This window comes from Euprymna scolopes, chromosome 24 (genome assembly GCF_053919585.1).
Source record: "Euprymna scolopes isolate OS-2025 chromosome 24, ASM5391958v1, whole genome shotgun sequence".
NCBI lineage: Eukaryota > Metazoa > Mollusca > Cephalopoda > Sepiida > Sepiolidae > Euprymna > Euprymna scolopes.
In genome coordinates, this window is record NC_136505.1 from 99,045,005 (window position 1) to 99,066,067 (window position 21,063).

At 37.1% G+C, this 21,063-nt stretch overlaps 1 protein-coding gene across 1 annotated transcript in view; it reads left to right on the plus strand.

Annotated features, from left to right (window-relative positions):
* The window catches only part of LOC145246861 (uncharacterized), a 54,552-nt gene that overhangs the window by 32,199 nt on the left and 1,290 nt on the right, over positions 1 to 21,063 (plus strand). The window contains exons 5-9 of the mRNA XM_080108707.1: positions 1,065 to 1,212; positions 2,901 to 3,014; positions 7,474 to 7,593; positions 10,766 to 13,957; positions 17,406 to 17,423. Of these exons, the coding sequence (XP_079964833.1) occupies positions 1,065 to 1,212; positions 2,901 to 3,014; positions 7,474 to 7,593; positions 10,766 to 13,957; positions 17,406 to 17,423 (3,592 nt within the window). The remainder of the gene's footprint in view (positions 1 to 1,064; positions 1,213 to 2,900; positions 3,015 to 7,473; positions 7,594 to 10,765; positions 13,958 to 17,405; positions 17,424 to 21,063) is intronic.

Here is a 21,063-nt window from a genome sequence, read left to right on the forward strand (position 1 = left end):
ATTCACCAGCTGTTAGTAGGGTGTATTCCAATTCCTGTTGTAACTTTATTTGGACCTGAAATCATAAAAACTTTTCAGTTATCTCAATAACTGTGTAATAACACACTGAAATTTCAAGAGTCTACGACAATTTTAAATGCCTATACAAAAAAGTCTAGAAACGTATTGAAGACCCTAGGTACATGTAGTTTATTCCAAATGTAACGAAGCAATGCGCTCTTATTGTAACAGAGTGTCAACGAATGAAAAAAGCAGCAGCTACCGTATTTAAAGCGCGTATGCAAATCGGCGAGTGTGCACGGAAAGCGGAAGGAGAAAAAAGGAGATAAATACACCATGTGATCAAGTAGAAACAAATTTCGCCCGCGGAGATGAACGTGTGAAAACGAGGGCGAGAAGAGCTGTTGATGACCGCCGTAAAGTGGCGAGGAGAGAGACTTTTAAAAAGCACTTCTATACGGCAGAGCGTTGTGAAAGACATACGTGTGTGCAAAAACTTGTAAAATATAATGAAATGCCTTATTTTCGAAAACTGCATTTCATTTGAATTTTAAAAATAATGTCAAGTCGAATTTTTATATCTTTCCCTTTCTTAGTTGTTTGTTCCTTTGCGACGAGGTTTCAGACAACGTTCGGGTCCGAGTGTTGAAATGTTACGACACAATTAAAGTATAATGGCTACGTTATACAAAGATTAATATTTGTTATTTATAATTTTAAATTTCTTGCAGTAAGCGTAGATCGTTAATATATAAGTGTAATAAGGATTTAAAGGTGATTTCTGTTTTGAAATATAACTAAAAAGAAGAATCAAGAAAGTCTTAGCAACTTCAATGTGTGAATAAAAGGGTAAAGGGACATTGTTCACTATAAAATCAAAAGGGAAAGAGCTAACGTCATTATACTCCGTTTGCAACGCAGAGAAATATAATATCATAAAACCATAAATGTGCGTAGCGAGTGCTTAAATGCATGTATACACAAAAGACAAATGACCTAAATGTGATAAGGGTTTAAAGGTGATTTCTGTTTTGAATGTGTATTCGTTTTTGTTTTTGAATCAGTATTACTGTGAAGAATCGTTTTATGGACCGACTTGTTCCAAGAAATGTTTTGTTGCTCCTGACGAAGAGAGACGAGCTGTGTGCGATGTGAATGGAAATCGTGTTTGCAAACCGGGATTCGTTGGCCAGAACTGTGCTCGAGCTGCAGGTAAGTCTCTTACAATTTACAGTAACTTTTTCAATTATGGTTGATGATTTTTTTTTTTACATAAACGTCATGTGATGTACGCTTGATATTAAAAAGAGAATGGACTTTTCTATTAAAACTTCAATTAAAGTTACATGTTTAGGCAGTTACGTCACAGAGAGGAAGTCGCTAGTGAGACGTGGCGAATGACTAGATCAGATCGTTCTCTCTAGCTTCAAGTGAATCTCATACGATTAATTCTTTCAAACTAAGTTTCTATATATTTATGTCGTAAACAAGAAACCGCAAGTCTGAGAAGTGATGCACTTGAACAAGCGGTTACAACTGACGAAATATTGTGAATATAGCATCCAATATGTGAATAGTAGTCCGAAATTCTCATATAATACTCTTCATATAGTTCAGTCTTTTTTTGTTCTTCAGTTCTTAAAATATTTTTTTAATAAATCGTTTACGATAATCTGTTACAATATGTAGTGTGTTTCGGCATTAAAATATTAAAAAGGATGGTTATAGTCAGCTAACGCACTTCCTAATTTTCGGCCTAGCACTACCGAAAGCGGTGACAAGGCAAATCCTTCCCTTCGGTTTTTTCTCTTACACTTTTATCCCCCCCTATGCATGTACTCTTTTTCTCGTTCATATTTTTTTAATTTCTATACTTTTATAAACATATATTTATTATATAAATCAAAATAAATAACCTTTTATTTAAAAAAATAAATAAATATTTTTATAATTTCATGAACATATTTCTTATAAAATTTCAAATAAAATAACAACTTTTATTATTTTAATTTTGTTATTAAGATCACAAATAAAAAACTAACTGTGTTATTTATGTATAATTTTGTTAATCTTTATTGTATACTTTTCAATAATGTCCTTTTCTTCTATTTTATTTCAATAAATCGCTTCACAATAGAAATACAGAAGAACAATAAATGTGAAGGAACTGTTTTGCCTTGTCGCCGCTTTCGGTAGCGCTATGCCGGAAATTAGGAAGTACGTTAACTGACTACAGCAAAAGGGTGGCTATGACGTAAATTTAACAAACTCAGAAAAAGTTGCTATTTTTGGATATACGATAAGGGTTTATATTCCAGATACTTTGAAAGACTTAGTATTCCGAATGCATACTTAGAGTTGACATTCTGAATGTGCGGAAAGGGTTGCTATACCAGATACTCGAAAAGTGTTGATATTGCGGGTACACGGCAAAGTGTTGATATTCTGGATACATGGAAAAGTGTTGATATAGATATATGATGTACAGGTTGTTTGAAAATGTTTGATATTCCGAATATCCGAAAGAGTTAATATTTTGGATACTCGGAGAGAGTCGAAATTTTAGATATTCAGAAATATTTTGAATACACAAAATGATCAAAATTTTGGATATGCAGAAGGCGTTGTATTTCGGACATATCGAATGAATCGTTATTCAGGGTATGCAGAACGATTCATATTCCGGACCTACAGAAACAATTTATATTTTGGACCTACGGAAACAATTTATATTATATTTATATTCTAGATACTCAGAAAACGTTTATATATAATATATATATATATATATATATATATATATATATATATATATATATATATGTTTTAATTTTATGTTTTGTTTTTATTTTTTATTTTTATCTCTTGTTGTCTATCTTTTGTCTTTTTTTGTTTTTCAGCCAACTCTTGTTCTTCATACCCTTGTAAAAATGGCGGTACTTGCCAAGCACTTCCGGATGGGTCGTATCGATGCATTTGTGACCCAAGCTTTACAGGATTCAATTGTAACAAAGGTAACGCTCCTATCTTGTTTCTATTTTCACATATTTGTTTATTATTTCACTCTGTTACCTGATCACCGTCATGATCGCGCCATTACAACACAAGACGAATGCTCGATGTAAATAATTTAAGCTCTGAGTGGGGACTCCGAACCGCAAACTCCCTTTGATTGTCCACTGACCATTCCAAAACGTCGTCAGCGGGATCATGTCGTCAAACGTCTCAAACACTAAATATATCTCTATTGTTCAGTACTTTATCATTTTTAATAAATGCCCCACCTTGCTTAAATATATTCTAGTCCTTTTGTCTCTGTCATCAGTCGCATCTCTATTGCACCTCACATATTACATATTCTTGGCCTTCGGGCCGAGATCAAAGTGTAGTATCTGTTCCGGCAGATACTGCAAGCTATGACTAGCTATGACTAGCAAAGACCAGATGTGGGGGCAACCCCACATGCCTGACCTTTAACCAGCTCCCATTTCCCACCTCTCGGGAGCTGGTCCCCTTTTTCCCTTCCCCCTCCCTTCACTCCTCACATTAAAAATCAGCCTTGTGCCTAATTTGCTCGGTGGGGGAGCAAATAAATACCATCTGTTCCGGCAGATACTGCACTTGAGATAATTTGTACCAGTCAATGGAGGGGAAACCCTCTATACTGGGACAATTATTATTTTTGGTAACCAGAGTGACCCCTTTTAGGGGAGCTGGTTTTTACCTCACATTAAAAACGGCCTTGTGCCTAATTTGCTCAGTGGGGGAGCAAATAAATACCATCTGTTCCGGCAGATACTGCACTTAAGATAATTTGTACCAGTCAATGGAGGGGAAACCCTCTATACTGGGACAATTATTATTTTTGGTAACCAGAGTGCCCCCTTTTTGCCTACTTTTAGGGGAGCTGGTTTTTACCTCACATTAAAAACGGCCTTGTGCCTAATTTGCTCAGTGGGGGAGCAAATAAATACCATCTCTATTGCACCTCACCCTAACCCTCCTTTGTTTACCTCAATGAACATATTTCCTCTTCTTTTGTTATGTTTCTCCCCCTCCCTCTCATAACCCGGGGTGGGCTTGTGTGGAGTAGGTTGGGGCAGTGCCTATGGTATCGACACTTTCACTCACCCCAAACAAAGAACATTGCTACGTGAACTATATCTACAGGAACAGCGTGTAGGGAGTTGAGCAGCGAGATATCTGTTCACATTACATTTTAAATTTCAGCATGTTAGTACAGTCAGGGAAGCAGAATACCCAGGGGGGATTCTAAATCAAGGAAATAAACGATTAGCGTAGGAGTGTTTCTGGCATCTAGGGACCTCAACGTCGATGGGGTGAGCTTTTGCTGTTTGTAGGGTTAGTTGAAAGTATTTGCGCCAAGAAGGCGGGGGCAAATGCAACGCATTCCTCATAGCACATTCCGTTAAATGAATAACTAAAACCAAACAAAAGAATCTGATCAAAAGGAACTGTTTTCTAAAATACAATACTTTATCAGAGGAAATTAACTTTATTAAGATTTCTATTTTTCTATTACTCAAACGCAATTCCTATTATCAGCGATAGGTTATATAGACTCGCACTGCTAAGTTGTTTTACTAGTTCTTTACATCTCGGCTATAAAGTCTTCTTGGCTTCCCAGGACGTAAAGTCGGCAATGTATCGCCAAGCGAATCTCTCTGTAACTAAAACTGTAATTTAAACTGGCAAATATTTCATTTGTACCCATCTGGAACAGTTATGCAAATTGCATGGTCAAACTAGCTAACGTACTTGACTCTCAATCGTAGGGCCCCCAATCTAATACACCGGCTATAAAGTTCTCTTGGCTTCCCAGGACGTAAAGTCGGCAATGTATCGCCAAGCGAATCTTTCTGTAACTAAAACTCCAGTTGTTCCTCGTGTAATGGAAATCTCTCCGTTTAAATTTGTTTATTGTCCTATTTTATCATTTTATTTAACTTTCCATTATTTGTTACATCTATTTAACTTGACAAATATTTCATTTGTATCTATCTGTAACAGCTGCATGGTCAAACTAGCTAACGTACTTGACTCTCAATCATAGGTCCCCCAATCTAATACACCGGCAGTAATAAATTCCTTTTTCTGAACGATTTTATGTTTTATGTATGTTATATGTTTTGTAGTGGTTGAATACAATTTCTTGTATTTTCACCGCAAACAAGGCACAGTGCCACTTTGATGTGGGGGACTAGTATCTGTGACATAAATTGCAGGGATACTATGTAGGGAGTTCAGCAGCAGGATGTATGTTTACATTACATTTGAACTTCTGTATGTCAGTACAATCGGGGAAGTAGGAATCGGAAGGGAATTCCAAAGTCTAGCAGTTCTGGGGAAGAAACTATTGAATTAGAAGGCTTTTTAGCATCTGGGGATCTCTACTGTGTAGGGGTAAGATTTTGCTGCTCGTCAGGTTTGTTGGGGATATTTATGTCGAGGGGATACAAGGGCTTGCAGTTCGTCAGAGCATCGACCACTAAAATACTTGTAAAGCGGGCAGAGGGATGCAACATTTCGTCGATGGGACAAAAGCTGAAGCCTAGCTGGCAGTTCAAGGCCTATTAGGTTGGCGACTCTCCTTAGAAACCTGTCCAGGAGTGAGAGACTAGTAGCAGATGCAATAGCCCAAATGTAATAGCAGTACTCCATAAATGGGCGAATGGTGGCCTTGTAGATATGCATGATACTTTCAGGGATAAGTAACGTTCTAGCATGGTAGAAAGAGCCTACCTTCCTCGCAGCAGCCGCGGCAATGATCTCAGTGTATCTGTTCCAACTCATGTTCCCTATGAACGTTAAACCGAGGAGTTTTTTCATGTAATGTATCATTAGCCATAGCTATTAATGTTTGAGAAAGTTTTTTTTAATTATTAAAGGAAAGAAGCTTAGTCTTAGCAACATTGAGTGTTATCATCCATTTTTGTCCCCATTCCACTACAGACTGGAGATCTTCCTCAAGGGTTTCCCTGTCGCCATTTAAAAAAAATATAAACAGTAAAAGCACGATGCACACCAGTACAAATCATATTTCTTGATTAGCCCGTTAGTGAAAAACGTGGGTAGGGTTTAGCCACATAAACTCCTCAATGGAACTTTCATAAGTTTATTAGCGACATATAGTTAGAAGTGTATAATGGTGGAGGTATTGCTGCCGCACCATGTATTAAACAAATTATTTATAACTTTGGATATCTATAAAGATGTAATACGTAAAATTCGTGCTAATTCGTTTTCCCCTCGTGCCTGTTATAGATCGTAGTGACATCAGCAAATATACCCTTCTCGGGGACAATTTTATCAGGGAGGTCATTTATGAATATCAGGAATAATAAAGGTCCAAAGATTGACCCGTAAGGTATACCCTCATTTATATAATATTTTTTGGCGTACGACCATCAAGGACAACTTGGATTCTCCTCTTATTTAAGAAGGATTTAATTATGTTGAGTATACGTCCAGTAATACCATATAATCTGAGTTCCCTGAGAAGACGGTCGTGCAATACTCTCTCAAAAGCCTTAGATATATCTAGGGATATTGCCCTAACTTCCCCTGTTTTAGCTAATGCCAACGCAAAAGCTTCTATTCGTCTGCTTTCAACGAAGTCCAACGCCTCAACTGTCTAAAACAATACAATTTAATTCTCCGCTCTTTATTCATTGAAAGAGAGAGAAAGAGAGTAAAAGAAAGAGAGAAAGAGAAAGACAGACATTCACACATAAACATTTGAACATTCTTTATATTTTGTAGACCTCGGGGACGAGTTTTGGGGTTTGATTTTCCGAATCTGGGGTTTCAAATCGTTTTACTTAGTTGAATATTATAAACAACTGTCATTGTTGGCTCGAATCATACCTGATTGACAACGGTTACTGAAGCCGCCATGTTTTTTTTGTTTTGTTTTATTTTTTGTTTTGTTATTTTTTTGTTTTGTTTTGTTTTGTTTTTGTTTTTGTTATTTTTTTGTTTTTGTTTTTTAATAATGACGCATTTCTTTCTCGCCTCCCCGCGAGCAGAGTCAGGCACATGTTAGGTATAAGGTTTATTAATGCAAAAGCCCCTAGCTCTCCAAAAAGGGAGCTTCTTCATTGTGCCCACACGGCCATTTCATGACAGCGAGAATCTATCACTGTACGAGGATGATAATTTTGAATTCAAATTCAAATTAAAAGATTATTGTTATTGAAGTGTTTTAATCATTATGAATTTATATATTTTATGTTATTGAAGTGTTATTGAATCATTATGAGTTTATATATTTTAAACACAATGTATTTATTTCATAACAAAATTTAACAAATTTAAAAACAAAAATGATATTTTCCGGTGTGTGTCTGTGTTAATCGGTCGGATTTTATTATTTCTGGCCAAGTGTTATGTCCGCTACTCATAACCCAATATTTAACATCCCTAATAATTTGTACATGTTTGATTATGTAGGAATTGATGAATGCAGTGTCGATCCAAGTCCATGTTTCAACGGAGCTACTTGTAAGGATGAAATCTTGAAGTTTTCCTGCAGATGCGCCCCCGGATTTACTGGGAAATATTGCGAAACCGGTAAGAGATTTCCTTTTCTTTTGTTGTTTACATCTCATAAGCATTTGTAAATAATCCAACCGATATTCGTAAAATGTAATCACGAAAAAGTAGTGGTACTCTCCCCTACATCTTGGTGTAATAGCTAATGAAAACGGAGCGTTCTCGATGGCCATTGACTATAGACGACCACTTTATATTTATTTTATTTTTTTTATTATTGTTTCTTTCAACAAAAGCCAGATAAAGTTTACTCTTAGACACGCGCACGGATGCATAGACCAGTGAGAACGCGCAAACACACAATAGTATCCCTATTCTATACGTTGCATAATGGAAGTCCTCATTCTGGTGGAGAAAATGAACGGTAGGTGGTTGGAATGATTGACAGATAAAGGGTTAAGAAATTACTCCAGCGAATAAACGGAAGTAAAGAATGTGACGTCATTTCCTGAAAAAGTGTATCCTGCCTTTATTCCAACTAAGTGATCGATCATAAAAAACGTTAATAAGCGTAGGGAAAGTGAATAATGTGCATGTAAATTACAATAAGTTAACCAAGGTAATCAAAATGGTAAACTTAAAATATATTATAAATATTAAAGAGTTAATATATACAAGTAAAATGAACTCAGCCAGATGTAAAAGCTCAATAAAACCGAAAAGGAAATAGAGCTTATAATATGAACAAATGATTAATAAAACATGTTAAAAGACATCTTGAAAAAGAGTTAAAAACATATTTAATTTTAAAAAAAGGAAGCACAATATAAGTGGATAGTCTTTAATCCGCGGAGTTTCGAAGAAATACTCTCCTTCTCGTCAGAGGGCAGGAATTAGCAAAATGCAGGATCGGATTTTGCATATAAAAGTATTTAATGAAACTACAAGTTAGTCACAGATCTTACTTGGTTAAAAAAAGGGTGAGGTAAGGGGAACAAGAGGCAAAAGAAAAATAAAAATAAAAAGATTTCATATGAACGGACAGTCCGGTGAAGGGTAAAAATCCAAAAATGGTAAAATCCAAAACGGTAGAATTTAAAATTTCAATCAAATAGGCAAATTGCAAATGGTCCAAAATAATCCAAAAGGCAGAGTTCCTTGGAAAAAGCGCAAATGGAATGAATTCCAAATCATTAAAAGAAAAGTACTGGAGAGAATATTTAAAAACACGTCTGTCAAGGCTGGATGAATCAATATGAGTTAATCGAGAATGGTTTAGATACATGACGGCCTAAGCTGTCTCTCTTATTAACTTTTTCTCTCGCTCTTAATGTATTGAGCAACCGTCTCATGTACCTTTCTTATACAGTGAACACCTTTCTAATCTCACTTCGTTTCTCTCTCTCTCTCACTCTCTCTCTCTCTCTCTCTCTCTCTCTCTCTCTCTCTCTCTCTCTCTCTCTCTCTCTCTCTCTGGCTATACATATATATATATATATATATATATATATATATATGATTACTTCATTTAACCACATAAATTTGTTGCATAGAGGACATTATATGTAAGGCCATATTACAGTTCTTCTTATAGATACTGACGGTGATAGAGTGATAGATGCACAGTTCTTATATTTCTTGTAACGCATATAGAGAAAAGGAGAGATTCATTTCTTGTAAGGGTTACATAAAGTTCATATTAAGATGATTAACACATTACCTTTTAATTTGTGGGATGATGACACGAAGACAACAGTTACAGAAATCGATGGTGATCCTTTATTTCATTGGACCGGTCGAATGATGATTACTTCAGGAATTCACATTTGTTCTACATGGTTAAATTTCTACCCCTTCGCCTATAAGGAAGCAGTTTACCACTGACTGACTCGCCTTATCTCTGCTGACTAGCATACTCAACTATTCTGCCTCAACTCGACTGCCTGACTATTCTAATCTGACTAATTCTAGCTCCTATATTGAGAATTCACTTTTTTTCTATGACGTCAGATGTGTGGTTCCAAAACGTGACCAACTCACGCGGCTAAGCACGCGTTTGTTCAAAATAAACTTCTGCAAACAAAAACCTAACCTATTTTTAACCTATTTTCTTTAACAATATATTTTTAATTTGTATTGTTCATTCTTTTTTAGCTGACATTTTTAATTCAGTTTTCATAAAAGAACGAACAATCAATTCTTTTTACAATACAAACAATATCGAACTATTTCCAATAGAATTCAACAATAGCTAAATTCTAACATTCCCATTTCTGAACCTTGCTTACAAGGTTCGAGTCTCGGCTTATCTTAATCTCATTTTCATCTATTTAATGTTCTTCTTATTTACATGGAAAGGAAACAGCCTTTCCTGTAACAAATTAAGATACGAAGATATAATTTTAGGCGTAAATTTTCAGGATTTACTTCAACAGTGCTCAATATATAGATAGAACTAGGTAGTAAGCTATGAAAATATATATGGCAATTAAGCTACACAGAATATTCTGCGTTTCATTTTCGTGAGAATTCTTATAAGCCTGGCGAATTCTCATAAGCCTGACGAATTCTAATGAGAATGAAACGCGGAATATTCTGTGTAGTGTAGCTTGATTGCCATATATATTTTCATAACTTACTATATATATATATAGAGAGAGAGAGACAGACAGAGAGAGAGAGAGAGAGAAAGTAAGAAACGGAGTGATGTTAGAAACGTGCTCACTGTATAAGAAAAGGTACATAAGATCATTTAAAAGAGGTCGCCTGTGCCTAATCTTTTTTTTTCGTTTATTTCTCTCTTTCTTCTCACATACACAAATATCTTTCTCTCCCTCTCTCTCTCTCTCTCTCTCTCTCTCTATATATATATATATATATATATATATATATATATATAAATATATATATATATATATATATATATATATGAGGACTGTAACATTGTCACTCTTTTTTTTTTTCAGATAATAAATCCTTCATTTAAAAGCTGCCTCGTGTGCGCGTGTAAACTAATCGAGATTTGGGTTAGATAAATGGCTCTTAATAGATATGAGATATATATTATCCATTTAAAAGAGGTCGCATGTGTCCGCGTGAATTAATTCAGACGATGATGAAAATGCGGTATACAATTATATAACTCACACCTAAGACGACGTGGTATACGTAGTAGTGTCCATATTGTAATACGTCAATTATTCGTTTCATTTTCTAACATAATTTGTTTTTGTTTTTTCTTTATTTTTAGCCTTAAGTGCGTGCTCACCAAACCCGTGCGCAAACAATGCCACGTGCACAGATCGTTACCTACCCACGGGGGCATTCAAGTGCATCTGCCCGATCGGGTTTGTTGGGACCCTATGTACCGATCTTGCCTGCAAGATCAATTCCTGCTTCAACGGCGGCACGTGCATTCCCCAAGTGGATGGATACCGTTGTGATTGCCGACCTGGATTCCAAGGCAGCCAATGTCAAGACTACTCTCCGTGCGCTTTTAATCCGTGTCAAAATGGGGGCGTCTGTACGCAAATCGGCACCAACGGTTACACCTGTAATTGCACTGGGGGTTTCGGGGGACAAAACTGTGAGATTAGAGATGCCTGTTACTCTCAGCCTTGTTTAAACAACGGACAGTGTTATACGAAAGGGAATAATCAGTTCCAATGTGCTTGCAGAGCCCAGTGGACAGGTTTAAGATGTGAGACGGCACTGAATCCGTGCGATTCATACCCTTGCCAAAATAATGGCCAGTGTGTAGGAAATGGGAACACTTTTTATTGTATCTGCCCTCAAGACTGGACTGGTCCTACATGTACCCAATCTGTAGATCCTTGTAATTCATACCCTTGTAAAAACAACGGTCAATGTATACGAAATGGCAATACTTTCTATTGCAACTGTGCTCAAGGTTGGACAGGCCTAATGTGTACGGATACCGTTGATATTTGCGCTACTTACCCGTGTAAAAACTATGGACAATGCGTCAAAAACGGTACAGGATTCTCGTGTATTTGTCAAACTGGCTGGACTGGAGCTACATGCACGGAAGCTGTTGATAGCTGTTATCCCAACCCATGTCAAAACAATGGCCAATGCATCAAGAACGGTAACTCTTTCTATTGCAGTTGCCCTCAAGGCTGGACTGGTTCTACGTGCGCCGAACCTATAGATCCTTGTAGTTCATACCCATGTCAGAACAATGGCCAATGTATTCAAAATGGCAATACTTTCTATTGTAACTGCGCGCAGGGTTGGACAGGCCCAACGTGTACGGACTCCGTTGATGCGTGCGCTTCGTACCCTTGTAAAAACTATGGACAATGCGTCAAAAATGGAACCCGTTTTTCCTGTGTTTGTCAAACAGGTTGGACTGGACCTACATGTGCTGAATCTGTAGATCCTTGTAGTTCGTATCCTTGTAAAAATAATGGGCAATGCATCAAGAACGGTAACTCTTTCTATTGCAGTTGCCCTCAAGGCTGGACTGGTCCTACGTGCGCCGAATCTGTAGATCCTTGTAGTTCATATCCATGTCAGAACAATGGCCAATGTATTCAAAATGGCAATACTTTCTATTGTAACTGCGCCCAGGGTTGGACAGGCCTAATGTGTACGGATACCGTTGATGCGTGCGCTTCGTACCCTTGTAAAAACTATGGGCAATGCGTCAAAAACGGTACAGGATTCTCGTGTGTTTGTCAAACTGGTTGGACTGGGCCTACATGCACGGAAGCTGTTGATAGCTGTTATCCCAACCCATGTCAAAACAATGGGCAATGCATCAAGAACGGTAACTCTTTCTATTGCAGTTGCCCTCAAGGCTGGACTGGTCCTACGTGCGCCGAATCTGTAGATCCTTGTAGTTCATTCCCATGTCAGAACAATGGCCAATGCATTCAAAATGGCAATACTTTCTATTGTAACTGCGCGCAGGGTTGGACAGGCCCAACGTGTACGGATACTGTTGACGCCTGCGCTTCGTACCCTTGTAAAAACTATGGACAATGCGTCAAAAACGGAACCGGTTTTTCCTGTGTTTGTCAAACTGGTTGGACTGGACCTACATGTACAGAAGTTGTGGACAACTGTTATCCTAATCCATGTCAAAACAATGGCCAGTGCATCAAGAATGGTAACTCTTTCTATTGCAATTGTCCCCAGGGTTGGACTGGACCTACATGTGCTGAATCTGTAGATCCTTGTAGTTCGTATCCTTGTAAAAATAATGGGCAATGCATCAAGAACGGTAACTCTTTCTATTGCAGTTGCCCTCAGGGCTGGACTGGTCCTACGTGCGCCGAATCTGTAGATCCTTGTAGTTCATACCCATGTCAGAACAATGGCCAATGTATTCAAAATGGCAATACTTTCTATTGTAACTGCGCTCAGGGTTGGACAGGCCTAACGTGTACGGACTCCGTTGATGCGTGCGCTTCGTACCCTTGTAAAAACTATGGGCAATGCGTCAAAAACGGTACAGGATTCTCGTGTGTTTGTCAAACTGGTTGGACTGGGCCTACATGCACGGAAAGTGTTGATAGCTGTTATCCCAACCCATGTCAAAACAATGGTCAATGCACCAAGAACGGTAACTCTTTCTATTGTAATTGCCCTCAGGGTTGGACTGGTCCTACGTGCGCCGAATCTGTAGATCCTTGTAGTTCATATCCTTGTCAAAACAATGGCCAATGCATCAAGAATGGTAACTCTTTCTATTGTAATTGTCCTCAGGGTTGGGCTGGTCCCACATGTGCTGAATCTGTAGATCCTTGTAGTTCGTACCCTTGTAAAAATAATGGTCAGTGCATCAGAAATGGAAACTCATTCTATTGCAACTGCGCTCAGGGCTGGACAGGTTTAACGTGTACAGAGACCGTTGACATTTGCGCTTCGTACCCTTGCAAAAATTATGGACAATGCGTCAAAAACGGGACCGGTTTTTCATGTGTTTGTCAATCTGGATGGACTGGGCCTACATGCACGGAAGTTGCCGATATCTGCCATCCTAACCCATGTGAAAACAATGGCCAATGCACCAAGAACGGTAACTCTTTCTATTGCAGTTGTCCTCAGGGTTGGACTGGTCTTACGTGCGCCGAAGCTGTAGATCCTTGTAGTTCATACCCATGTCAGAACAATGGTGAATGTATTCAAAATGGTAATACTTTCTACTGTATTTGCCAACCTGAATGGTCTGGGAAAACCTGCACGATTAAAACTGATTCTTGTACACCTAATCCGTGTCTGAACAACGGTCAATGTTTATCAAACGGAAATGGTTATACATGCTCATGCCAAGCTGGTTGGACGGGGCCAATTTGTGCAGATCCGATTGGTACCTGCACCCCGAACCCTTGTCGAAATAACGGGAAATGCTCAATGTCTGGAAACACCTTTGTTTGTTCCTGTCCTGTCGGATTTAATGGAAAGTTTTGTGAAGGTAAATATAACGAATTCTATCTCTTTATCAATGTATATCTTTTTTTTAATTCTTAATTAAACTGTTTTCGTCATAATACATCAAAAATGGAAACTATTTCTATTGCAGTTGCCCCCAAGGTTGGTTTGGTTCTTTTGTTTTACGGCATATCAACCCTTTTCGGGTTATTTAATGTCAAATCCATTTATTTTGGAAACAGTATTCATGTTGCATCCAGTTATTTTGTAGAAGGTTTTTATTCTTTGAGCTCTTTGTATCTTCAATGGCTAGTTTGTAATGTTTGTTTGTTTTATAGCGGGTTTTTATCGTTTTTCTTCCCTGTCCTGCAGAACATAATTGAGTTTTGCAATGGGAGAGGGAAAAAGGGTTACAGTAGTAATGCTTGGTACATTTTAAGTTAGGAAACCAGTCAGAAAGGTGGGATGGGATAGAAAGAGCAGGGGGGGGGACTGGGAGGAAGGAAAAGGGGGAAAAGTTGAGTTGTTTTTGTTTTTGTAAAACATAATTAAGTTTTACAAAAGGAAGTAGGAAAATAAAAAAAAGCATCAATGTTAGGTGCATTTCGTCTCGGAAAGCCAATATCTTCAAACAGCCTGATCTGGTAGCACTAACCCAAGGTTGGACTGGTCCTACATGTGCTGAATTTGTAGAACCTTGTAATCCATACCACAGAGTGTTCAATCCTCGATCGAGTCATAAAAAATACGATGGGATAAAGGATAAGTGGAGTACTCTTAGTGTATTCAATAAAAGGAGAGCCTTCTGGTCGCCATAGACTATAGTCGACCACGATTTTACTTTTCCCTCTGACAATTCTGTGTAAATATTAAATATATTCCTTTCCATCTTTATAACGAGATTTACTCGAGTAAAGAGATACGTTTTATTAAGGCGTCACCCCTTATCAAGGATCAAAAGCCACTCGAGAACAAGTGTTAATTGTGTGTAATGTGGACAGTGAGACAATACCGCAAGATTAGTAATGATAGTGATGATTGAGCACAATTTTATTATTTAAGAGAGCGGCTCATTAAGGATTTGTTTACATTGGACTTGAAAACTATAACTATTGTGTTGTAGTCAGATGAGAAGCATCCCCGCGGTGCTGTGTTCCACAGATGGGCAATGAGGTCGCATAGGAACAGCGATTATCAAAAATAATGACAAATTGGTTTACTGATCGCATCCTAGATGTTTTCCTTGCAACATTTCGGTCTTCAAGTAGGTCTTGTCGAACTCTGGAGACTTTATGTCGAACTTGGGAATGTGTACGGAATTTCGTAGAGTATTCTTAGCGACACTTCCACAAATGTAGCAGCAGTGCTCCATTTTGGGACGGGTTAAGGTTACGCTTAAGATTATCTATTATGTAGATAGATGATTGTATCATGAGTCAGGCACTTTCTTGGCTGATAGTGTTACTTGAAAATACACGTAATAAAATAACACTTGATAGTCAAGTGGTTAAGACGACGCTGCCTATAAACGGTCTGTATTCTATGACGCAGTGTCGAATCCACATCTCCTTTTTCTCTTTGTGGCTGCGTCTATACTCTAGCCTCGTAGATAATCTAATATTTAAAAGTCTGTCTCCATATTTCCAAGCTCTATTTCTTCTGAAACTAACAGTCGCAGAGCAGAACAAGGGACCTCAAATGAATAAAAAGAGAGGCTGCATTTTTCAGCCACGCATTGTTTCAGACACGCATCTAACATTTTTGGTGTTTCTTAAGATATAGTCGACAGATCGATATTTTAAATATGTTAACACGTTAAGCAAAAATCGATTCTCATCTCGAAAAGAACTGATAGATCCAAAAGTTACAAAAATTCGTCGAGTAGAAAGTTATTTATAGTTAAACGTAATTTTTACGGAAAATTGGGTAAAATTTCATTTTTCCTACATGTTATAAACTGAATGGTGAAGAGTTCATACACAGCGAACATAACTCGGAACTCAAAATTTAGATTATATTGTCATAGCTTCCGACATTTGTAGCCTATAGTGATAGACTTTTTAAAATTAATCTCACGCAGTTGTTCTACTCGGTCAAACAGAGGACATTCAATTGTTTTTCTGGGCATTTTACAGTCAACGGAGAAAAAAAAAGGCCAAAGACCCTAGTGTTTTGGTTTGATGTCTTGAATATAATTAACTAATAACAGAACCGCTAGACTCTGGAATTCCATTCCAGGTCCCTGCGTCCCCAACAGTACTGACGTGCAGGAGTTCAAGTGTAACGTGAACCGACATCTTGCTGCCCAAATCCCTACATAGTACCCCAGTAGTTGTTGCCCCTGATAGTAGCACCCTACACCAAAGTGGCAATTTGCCTTGTTTGGGGTGAAAATGTAATAAAAAAAATAATAGTTATGACCAAAGTTTCATTTCATTCGGGCAAAACACTAAGAAACGGGGCTTTTTGGGGGTCACCCTGTATTACTATTTTCGACATGACAATTAAATACATAATATTATTTTTGCTTAAAACGATATGTATATTAGAGGGGACAGCTCCCGGTTTTTAGTTAGAAACGAAGTGATTAGGATCGAATAAAGATAATATTTAAGGAGAATGCTGGAATCGGACACAAAAGTTAAAACGAATACATGTTGTTAGAGATACGATTCCAGGAATGCAATGGAATTATCCATTGTAGTTAGAAATAATTATAAAAACAAAGTTAGGTCAGAGAAATAATGGACAATCAAATTAAGGAATGTTCTTTATGTCGCCAGGATACGTGTTGGAAGCATATGCAATATCCACGTGCAAAACATTCACATGTTGGCCACATTCTGACGTCACAAAGAAAGATAGTTTAATATAAACAGTTTGGGTTCAAAATCAGTTAGAGTTGTTAGACAAGAGTCGGTAGTTGAGTGAGGAGAGAAAGTCAGCCGAAGTTCCTTCAGGTAGCGAAGGGGGGGAGAATACAAGTATTGTACTTGTATTATATTTTTTCCAAAGCAGTCATCATGAGGAAGCCTTAAAATAAAGATGAAATATTGATGAATATACGAGGTGCCTTCAATAAGTTTCCAGTCATTTTTCGTACGGGTATTTTTACTGATAGTACATGCATAAAACTCTAGTCCCCTTAGAAGTAATCTCCTCTGGTTGCAATGCACTTGTACCGTTCCAACAACTTCTGAAAGGCCCCATGGAAATTCTCTTGTGTGAGCGTGTCAATGACCCTCGTCATAGCCGCTTTCATCTCCTCAAGTGTTTCACAACGGAAACTTCTAAGAGTCTACAGCAATTGAAAATGCCTCTAAAAATGACTGGAAACTTATTAAAGGAACTTCGTATGAATAATTTTTCTTTTTCTTTAATATATGTTGTTTTTAATATTTTAAGTCGATTAATCAAGTTAGAATATTATTCCCATACTAATCTGCAAATATTAATTAATCTGTACACTTTCATTTTTTTTTCTTTTGCAGTTATTATCGACAGCGGGGGTAAGTTTTCATTTCTATTTGCTCCTTTCCTTATCCAACTCTATAAGAGATAAGTTAAAATTATCCTGACGGTTCCCTCTCGGGAATAAAATATGGACGCGTCTGTGAAGCTTAATTTCAATCAATATATTTAATATTAATACATGTTTGTATAATACATATTTTACCCTGGCAAAAACGGGCAAAAATTATGGCCCGTTGACTTAGAGTGACTTATGCAAAACTACCAAAGTGAATATGGTTTGTTTATGTATTTGCGGATTATTATCCTCATATATATATATATATATATATATATATATATATATATATATATATATATATATATTATATAATATATATATAATTTAAAGGGGGTTATAACAGTAGTCTAAAGAGCAGAGTGTATTTTAATGTGATATTAAAATTACTAACTTAATTAAAATACAAGAAAAGAACAGTGCTCATTGTAATTCAGATATATAATAAGCTATATAGGCAAATATCCTAGCGCTACTTTAATATTTAGTAATGTGATTGATAATTTATAATTCAAATTAGAATTAAAAATTAAAAACCTGTTTCATAAGAAGGAACAACAACAACAAAGTCAATAATTTGTACGATCGTTTCGGAAACGATGTTTTTATTGTGATAGACATTACGCCACGGACAATAATTTTGACATATAGTTTTTTTGTCTTTTTTTAAACAAAGTCTCCTCATCAGCAAAAGTATTGGGTGGGGTTTTTTATATGTAAAAATACCATAAATATTTATGGTGTCTTTTACATATAAAAAAAACACCCGATACTTTTGCTGATGAGGAGACTTTGTTTAAAAAAAAAAAACTATATGTCAGATTTATTGTCCGTGGCTTAATGTCTATCACAATAAAAACATCGTTTGCGAAACGATCGTACAAATTATTGACTTTGTTGTTGTTCCTTCTTATGAAACAGATTTTTAATTTTTAATTCTAATTTGAATTTTAAATTATCAATCACATTACTATATATATACAGGCAGATGTATCCGGTGCTGTACGGTGTTAAACCTAACGTTAAATTCCTTTGAAAAAAAATTAAGTAAAAAACAACGGAAAGAAACTGAGACGTATGCATGTAGTATTATGTTGTTTTTTTTTCTAAACAGTTCAATTCTTGTAAAGAAAAAAAAATATTCGAGCTGAGATCGAAACCAAAACCTAAAGACAGTGAGTCAAGTACGATAACTACCAGGCCAGTTTTCCATGTTCCTAAAAAAGGTGTTTTAAACCTACTAATGCGCAGTTGTGAAACAGTTGACAAACAGATAAAAACCCGATAACCGCCAAGTACCAATTTATTTTTATTTGACTACTTAGCAGCTCTTTTTACGGGATAAAAACCAATTAAAACGTTTTCCACAATTCTGAATACCCTATATACCAAATTTCAAGTCTATAGATCAAAAATTAGTTGAGTATATAGGTTGAGAGTTACACACACACGCACACACACACACACATATATATATATATATGGGGGGGTTAATAAGAATTGTCTCTGTAATAATAAATACGAAATCTGCATGAATTAAAATATATTTAAGCGTATTTTACGACCAGGCAATAAAATAATTGTGTCATCTAATTATAGAGGAGAATTAACTGCTTCCTTGGAAAAGAAAAAGGTGTTTGTACATTTTTGCCGCTATTTTTAAATAGTTTTATTTTTCATGTTAAATCCAAGCTTTCTTTTTTTTAATCAAATTGTTAGGTGGAAGCAAAAAATAGTTACAAAACACCCTCCCCATGTTAAGAACAGCTTTCGAAATAATAACGTTATTATTTCAACACAGTGGCAAAGAAAAATACTAAATATATATTTCAAACTGCTTGGCCTAACGTTCACAGGAAACATGAGTTGGAACAATTATATTGAAAACATTGCCAGGGCCACTGCGAAAAAGGTAGGCTCTCTCTACCGTGCTAGAAAACTACTGACACCTGAAAGTATCCTGTACCTCTATAAGGCCACCATTCGCTCATGTATGGAGTATTTTTGTCACATTTGGGCTGGTGCATCTGCTGCTAGTCTCTCGCTCCTAGACAAGGTTCAAAAGAGAGTCGCCAATCTGATAGGCCCTGAAATGGCATCTAAGCTTCAGCCTCTGTCCCATCAACGAAACGTTGCATCCCTCTGTCTGCTCTACAAGTATTTTAATGGTGAATGCTTTGACGAACTGCTGAAAATTGTGCCCCCATGACGTAGACACCCTCGACAAACCCGACAGGCAGCTAAATCCCACCCCACACAGTAGAGATCCCTAGATGTAAAAGATCTTTCTACTCCAGTCGTTTCTTCCCCAGAGCCGCTAGACTCTGGAATTCCATTCTAGATCCCTGCTTCCCTAACTGTACTGACATGCAGAAGTTCAAGTGTAACGTGAACCGACATCTTGCTGCCCAAATCCCAACATAGTGCCCCAGTAGTTGCTGCCCCTGATAGTAGCCCCCTACACCAAAGTGGCAATGTGCCTTGTTTGGGGTGAAAATTGTAGTTAAAAAAAATGTTAAGTGTGGCTCTTTTAGGTGGGCGACTCTTTTTTTTTTTTAACCCTGTCTTGAAGCGAAAGATGCACCAGCCCAGATGAAGCAACAATCCTCCATTCATGGGCGAACAATTACCTCAATGTATTTGCCCCAATACATGTTGTCTGTTAATGTTAATCCTAAGAGCTTGAGGAAAGTACTATAAGGCAGTCCATCATTAACCACGGCAATCAGTTAAGACGGATCTTATTATTAAAGGAAACAAGTTTAGTCTTGGCAGTATTGAACGTCATCACCCAGTTACGGCCCCATTCCAAAAAAGACTAAAGGTCTTCCTCTAGAGTTTTAACAATTTCTTTAGATATGCGTTCATTTGTTTTACCTTCGTGTCTGTTATAGAGCATGGTGTCATAAGCAAATATACCCATCTCAGATGAAATTTTATCACGGCGGTCGTTTATGAATATCAAGAATAAGTAAGGTCCAAGGATTGACCCCTGTGCCACACCCGAATTTATATCATTTTGTTTTTATGTACGACCATCAAGAACAACCTGGATTTTTTATCTTATTTAAAAAGGATTTATTTATTTATTTATTTATTTATTTATTGCGGGGTGTTATCCTCATCTTCATGGTTGTTTTTATTTCACCACATTTCAGCCAACTCATCCTCTGGCCTTCTTCAGGTGGGATAGGAATTCTGAGTCTTGTAACTGTATCCCCAATAATTACTGCCTTCCATAGTGGTTGTTGTCTCACCACGTGTTGGCCAACTAATCCCCCGGCCTGCTTTGGGTAGGATTGAAACTGCTATCTTCAGACGTTGCTCAACTAGAACAGTAGAAGCTCACGTGGAACCGTCGCGGTTAATCACCTGAAGAAGGCCGGAGGATGAGTTGACTGAAACGTGGTGGAAGAACAACTACGAAGATGATAATAACAGTTCGCAAATAAATAAAATAAGTACACAAATTACTCATCTCAAAGGATTCCAAAAAATAAAAATGATTTATAACTAGCGGGACCTGTGGAAATTCTACAGGGGACTCATTCTTCTTCTTCTTCTTCGTCTTCTTCTTCTTCTTCTTCTTCTATATATTAATAAAATGGAAACAATTATCC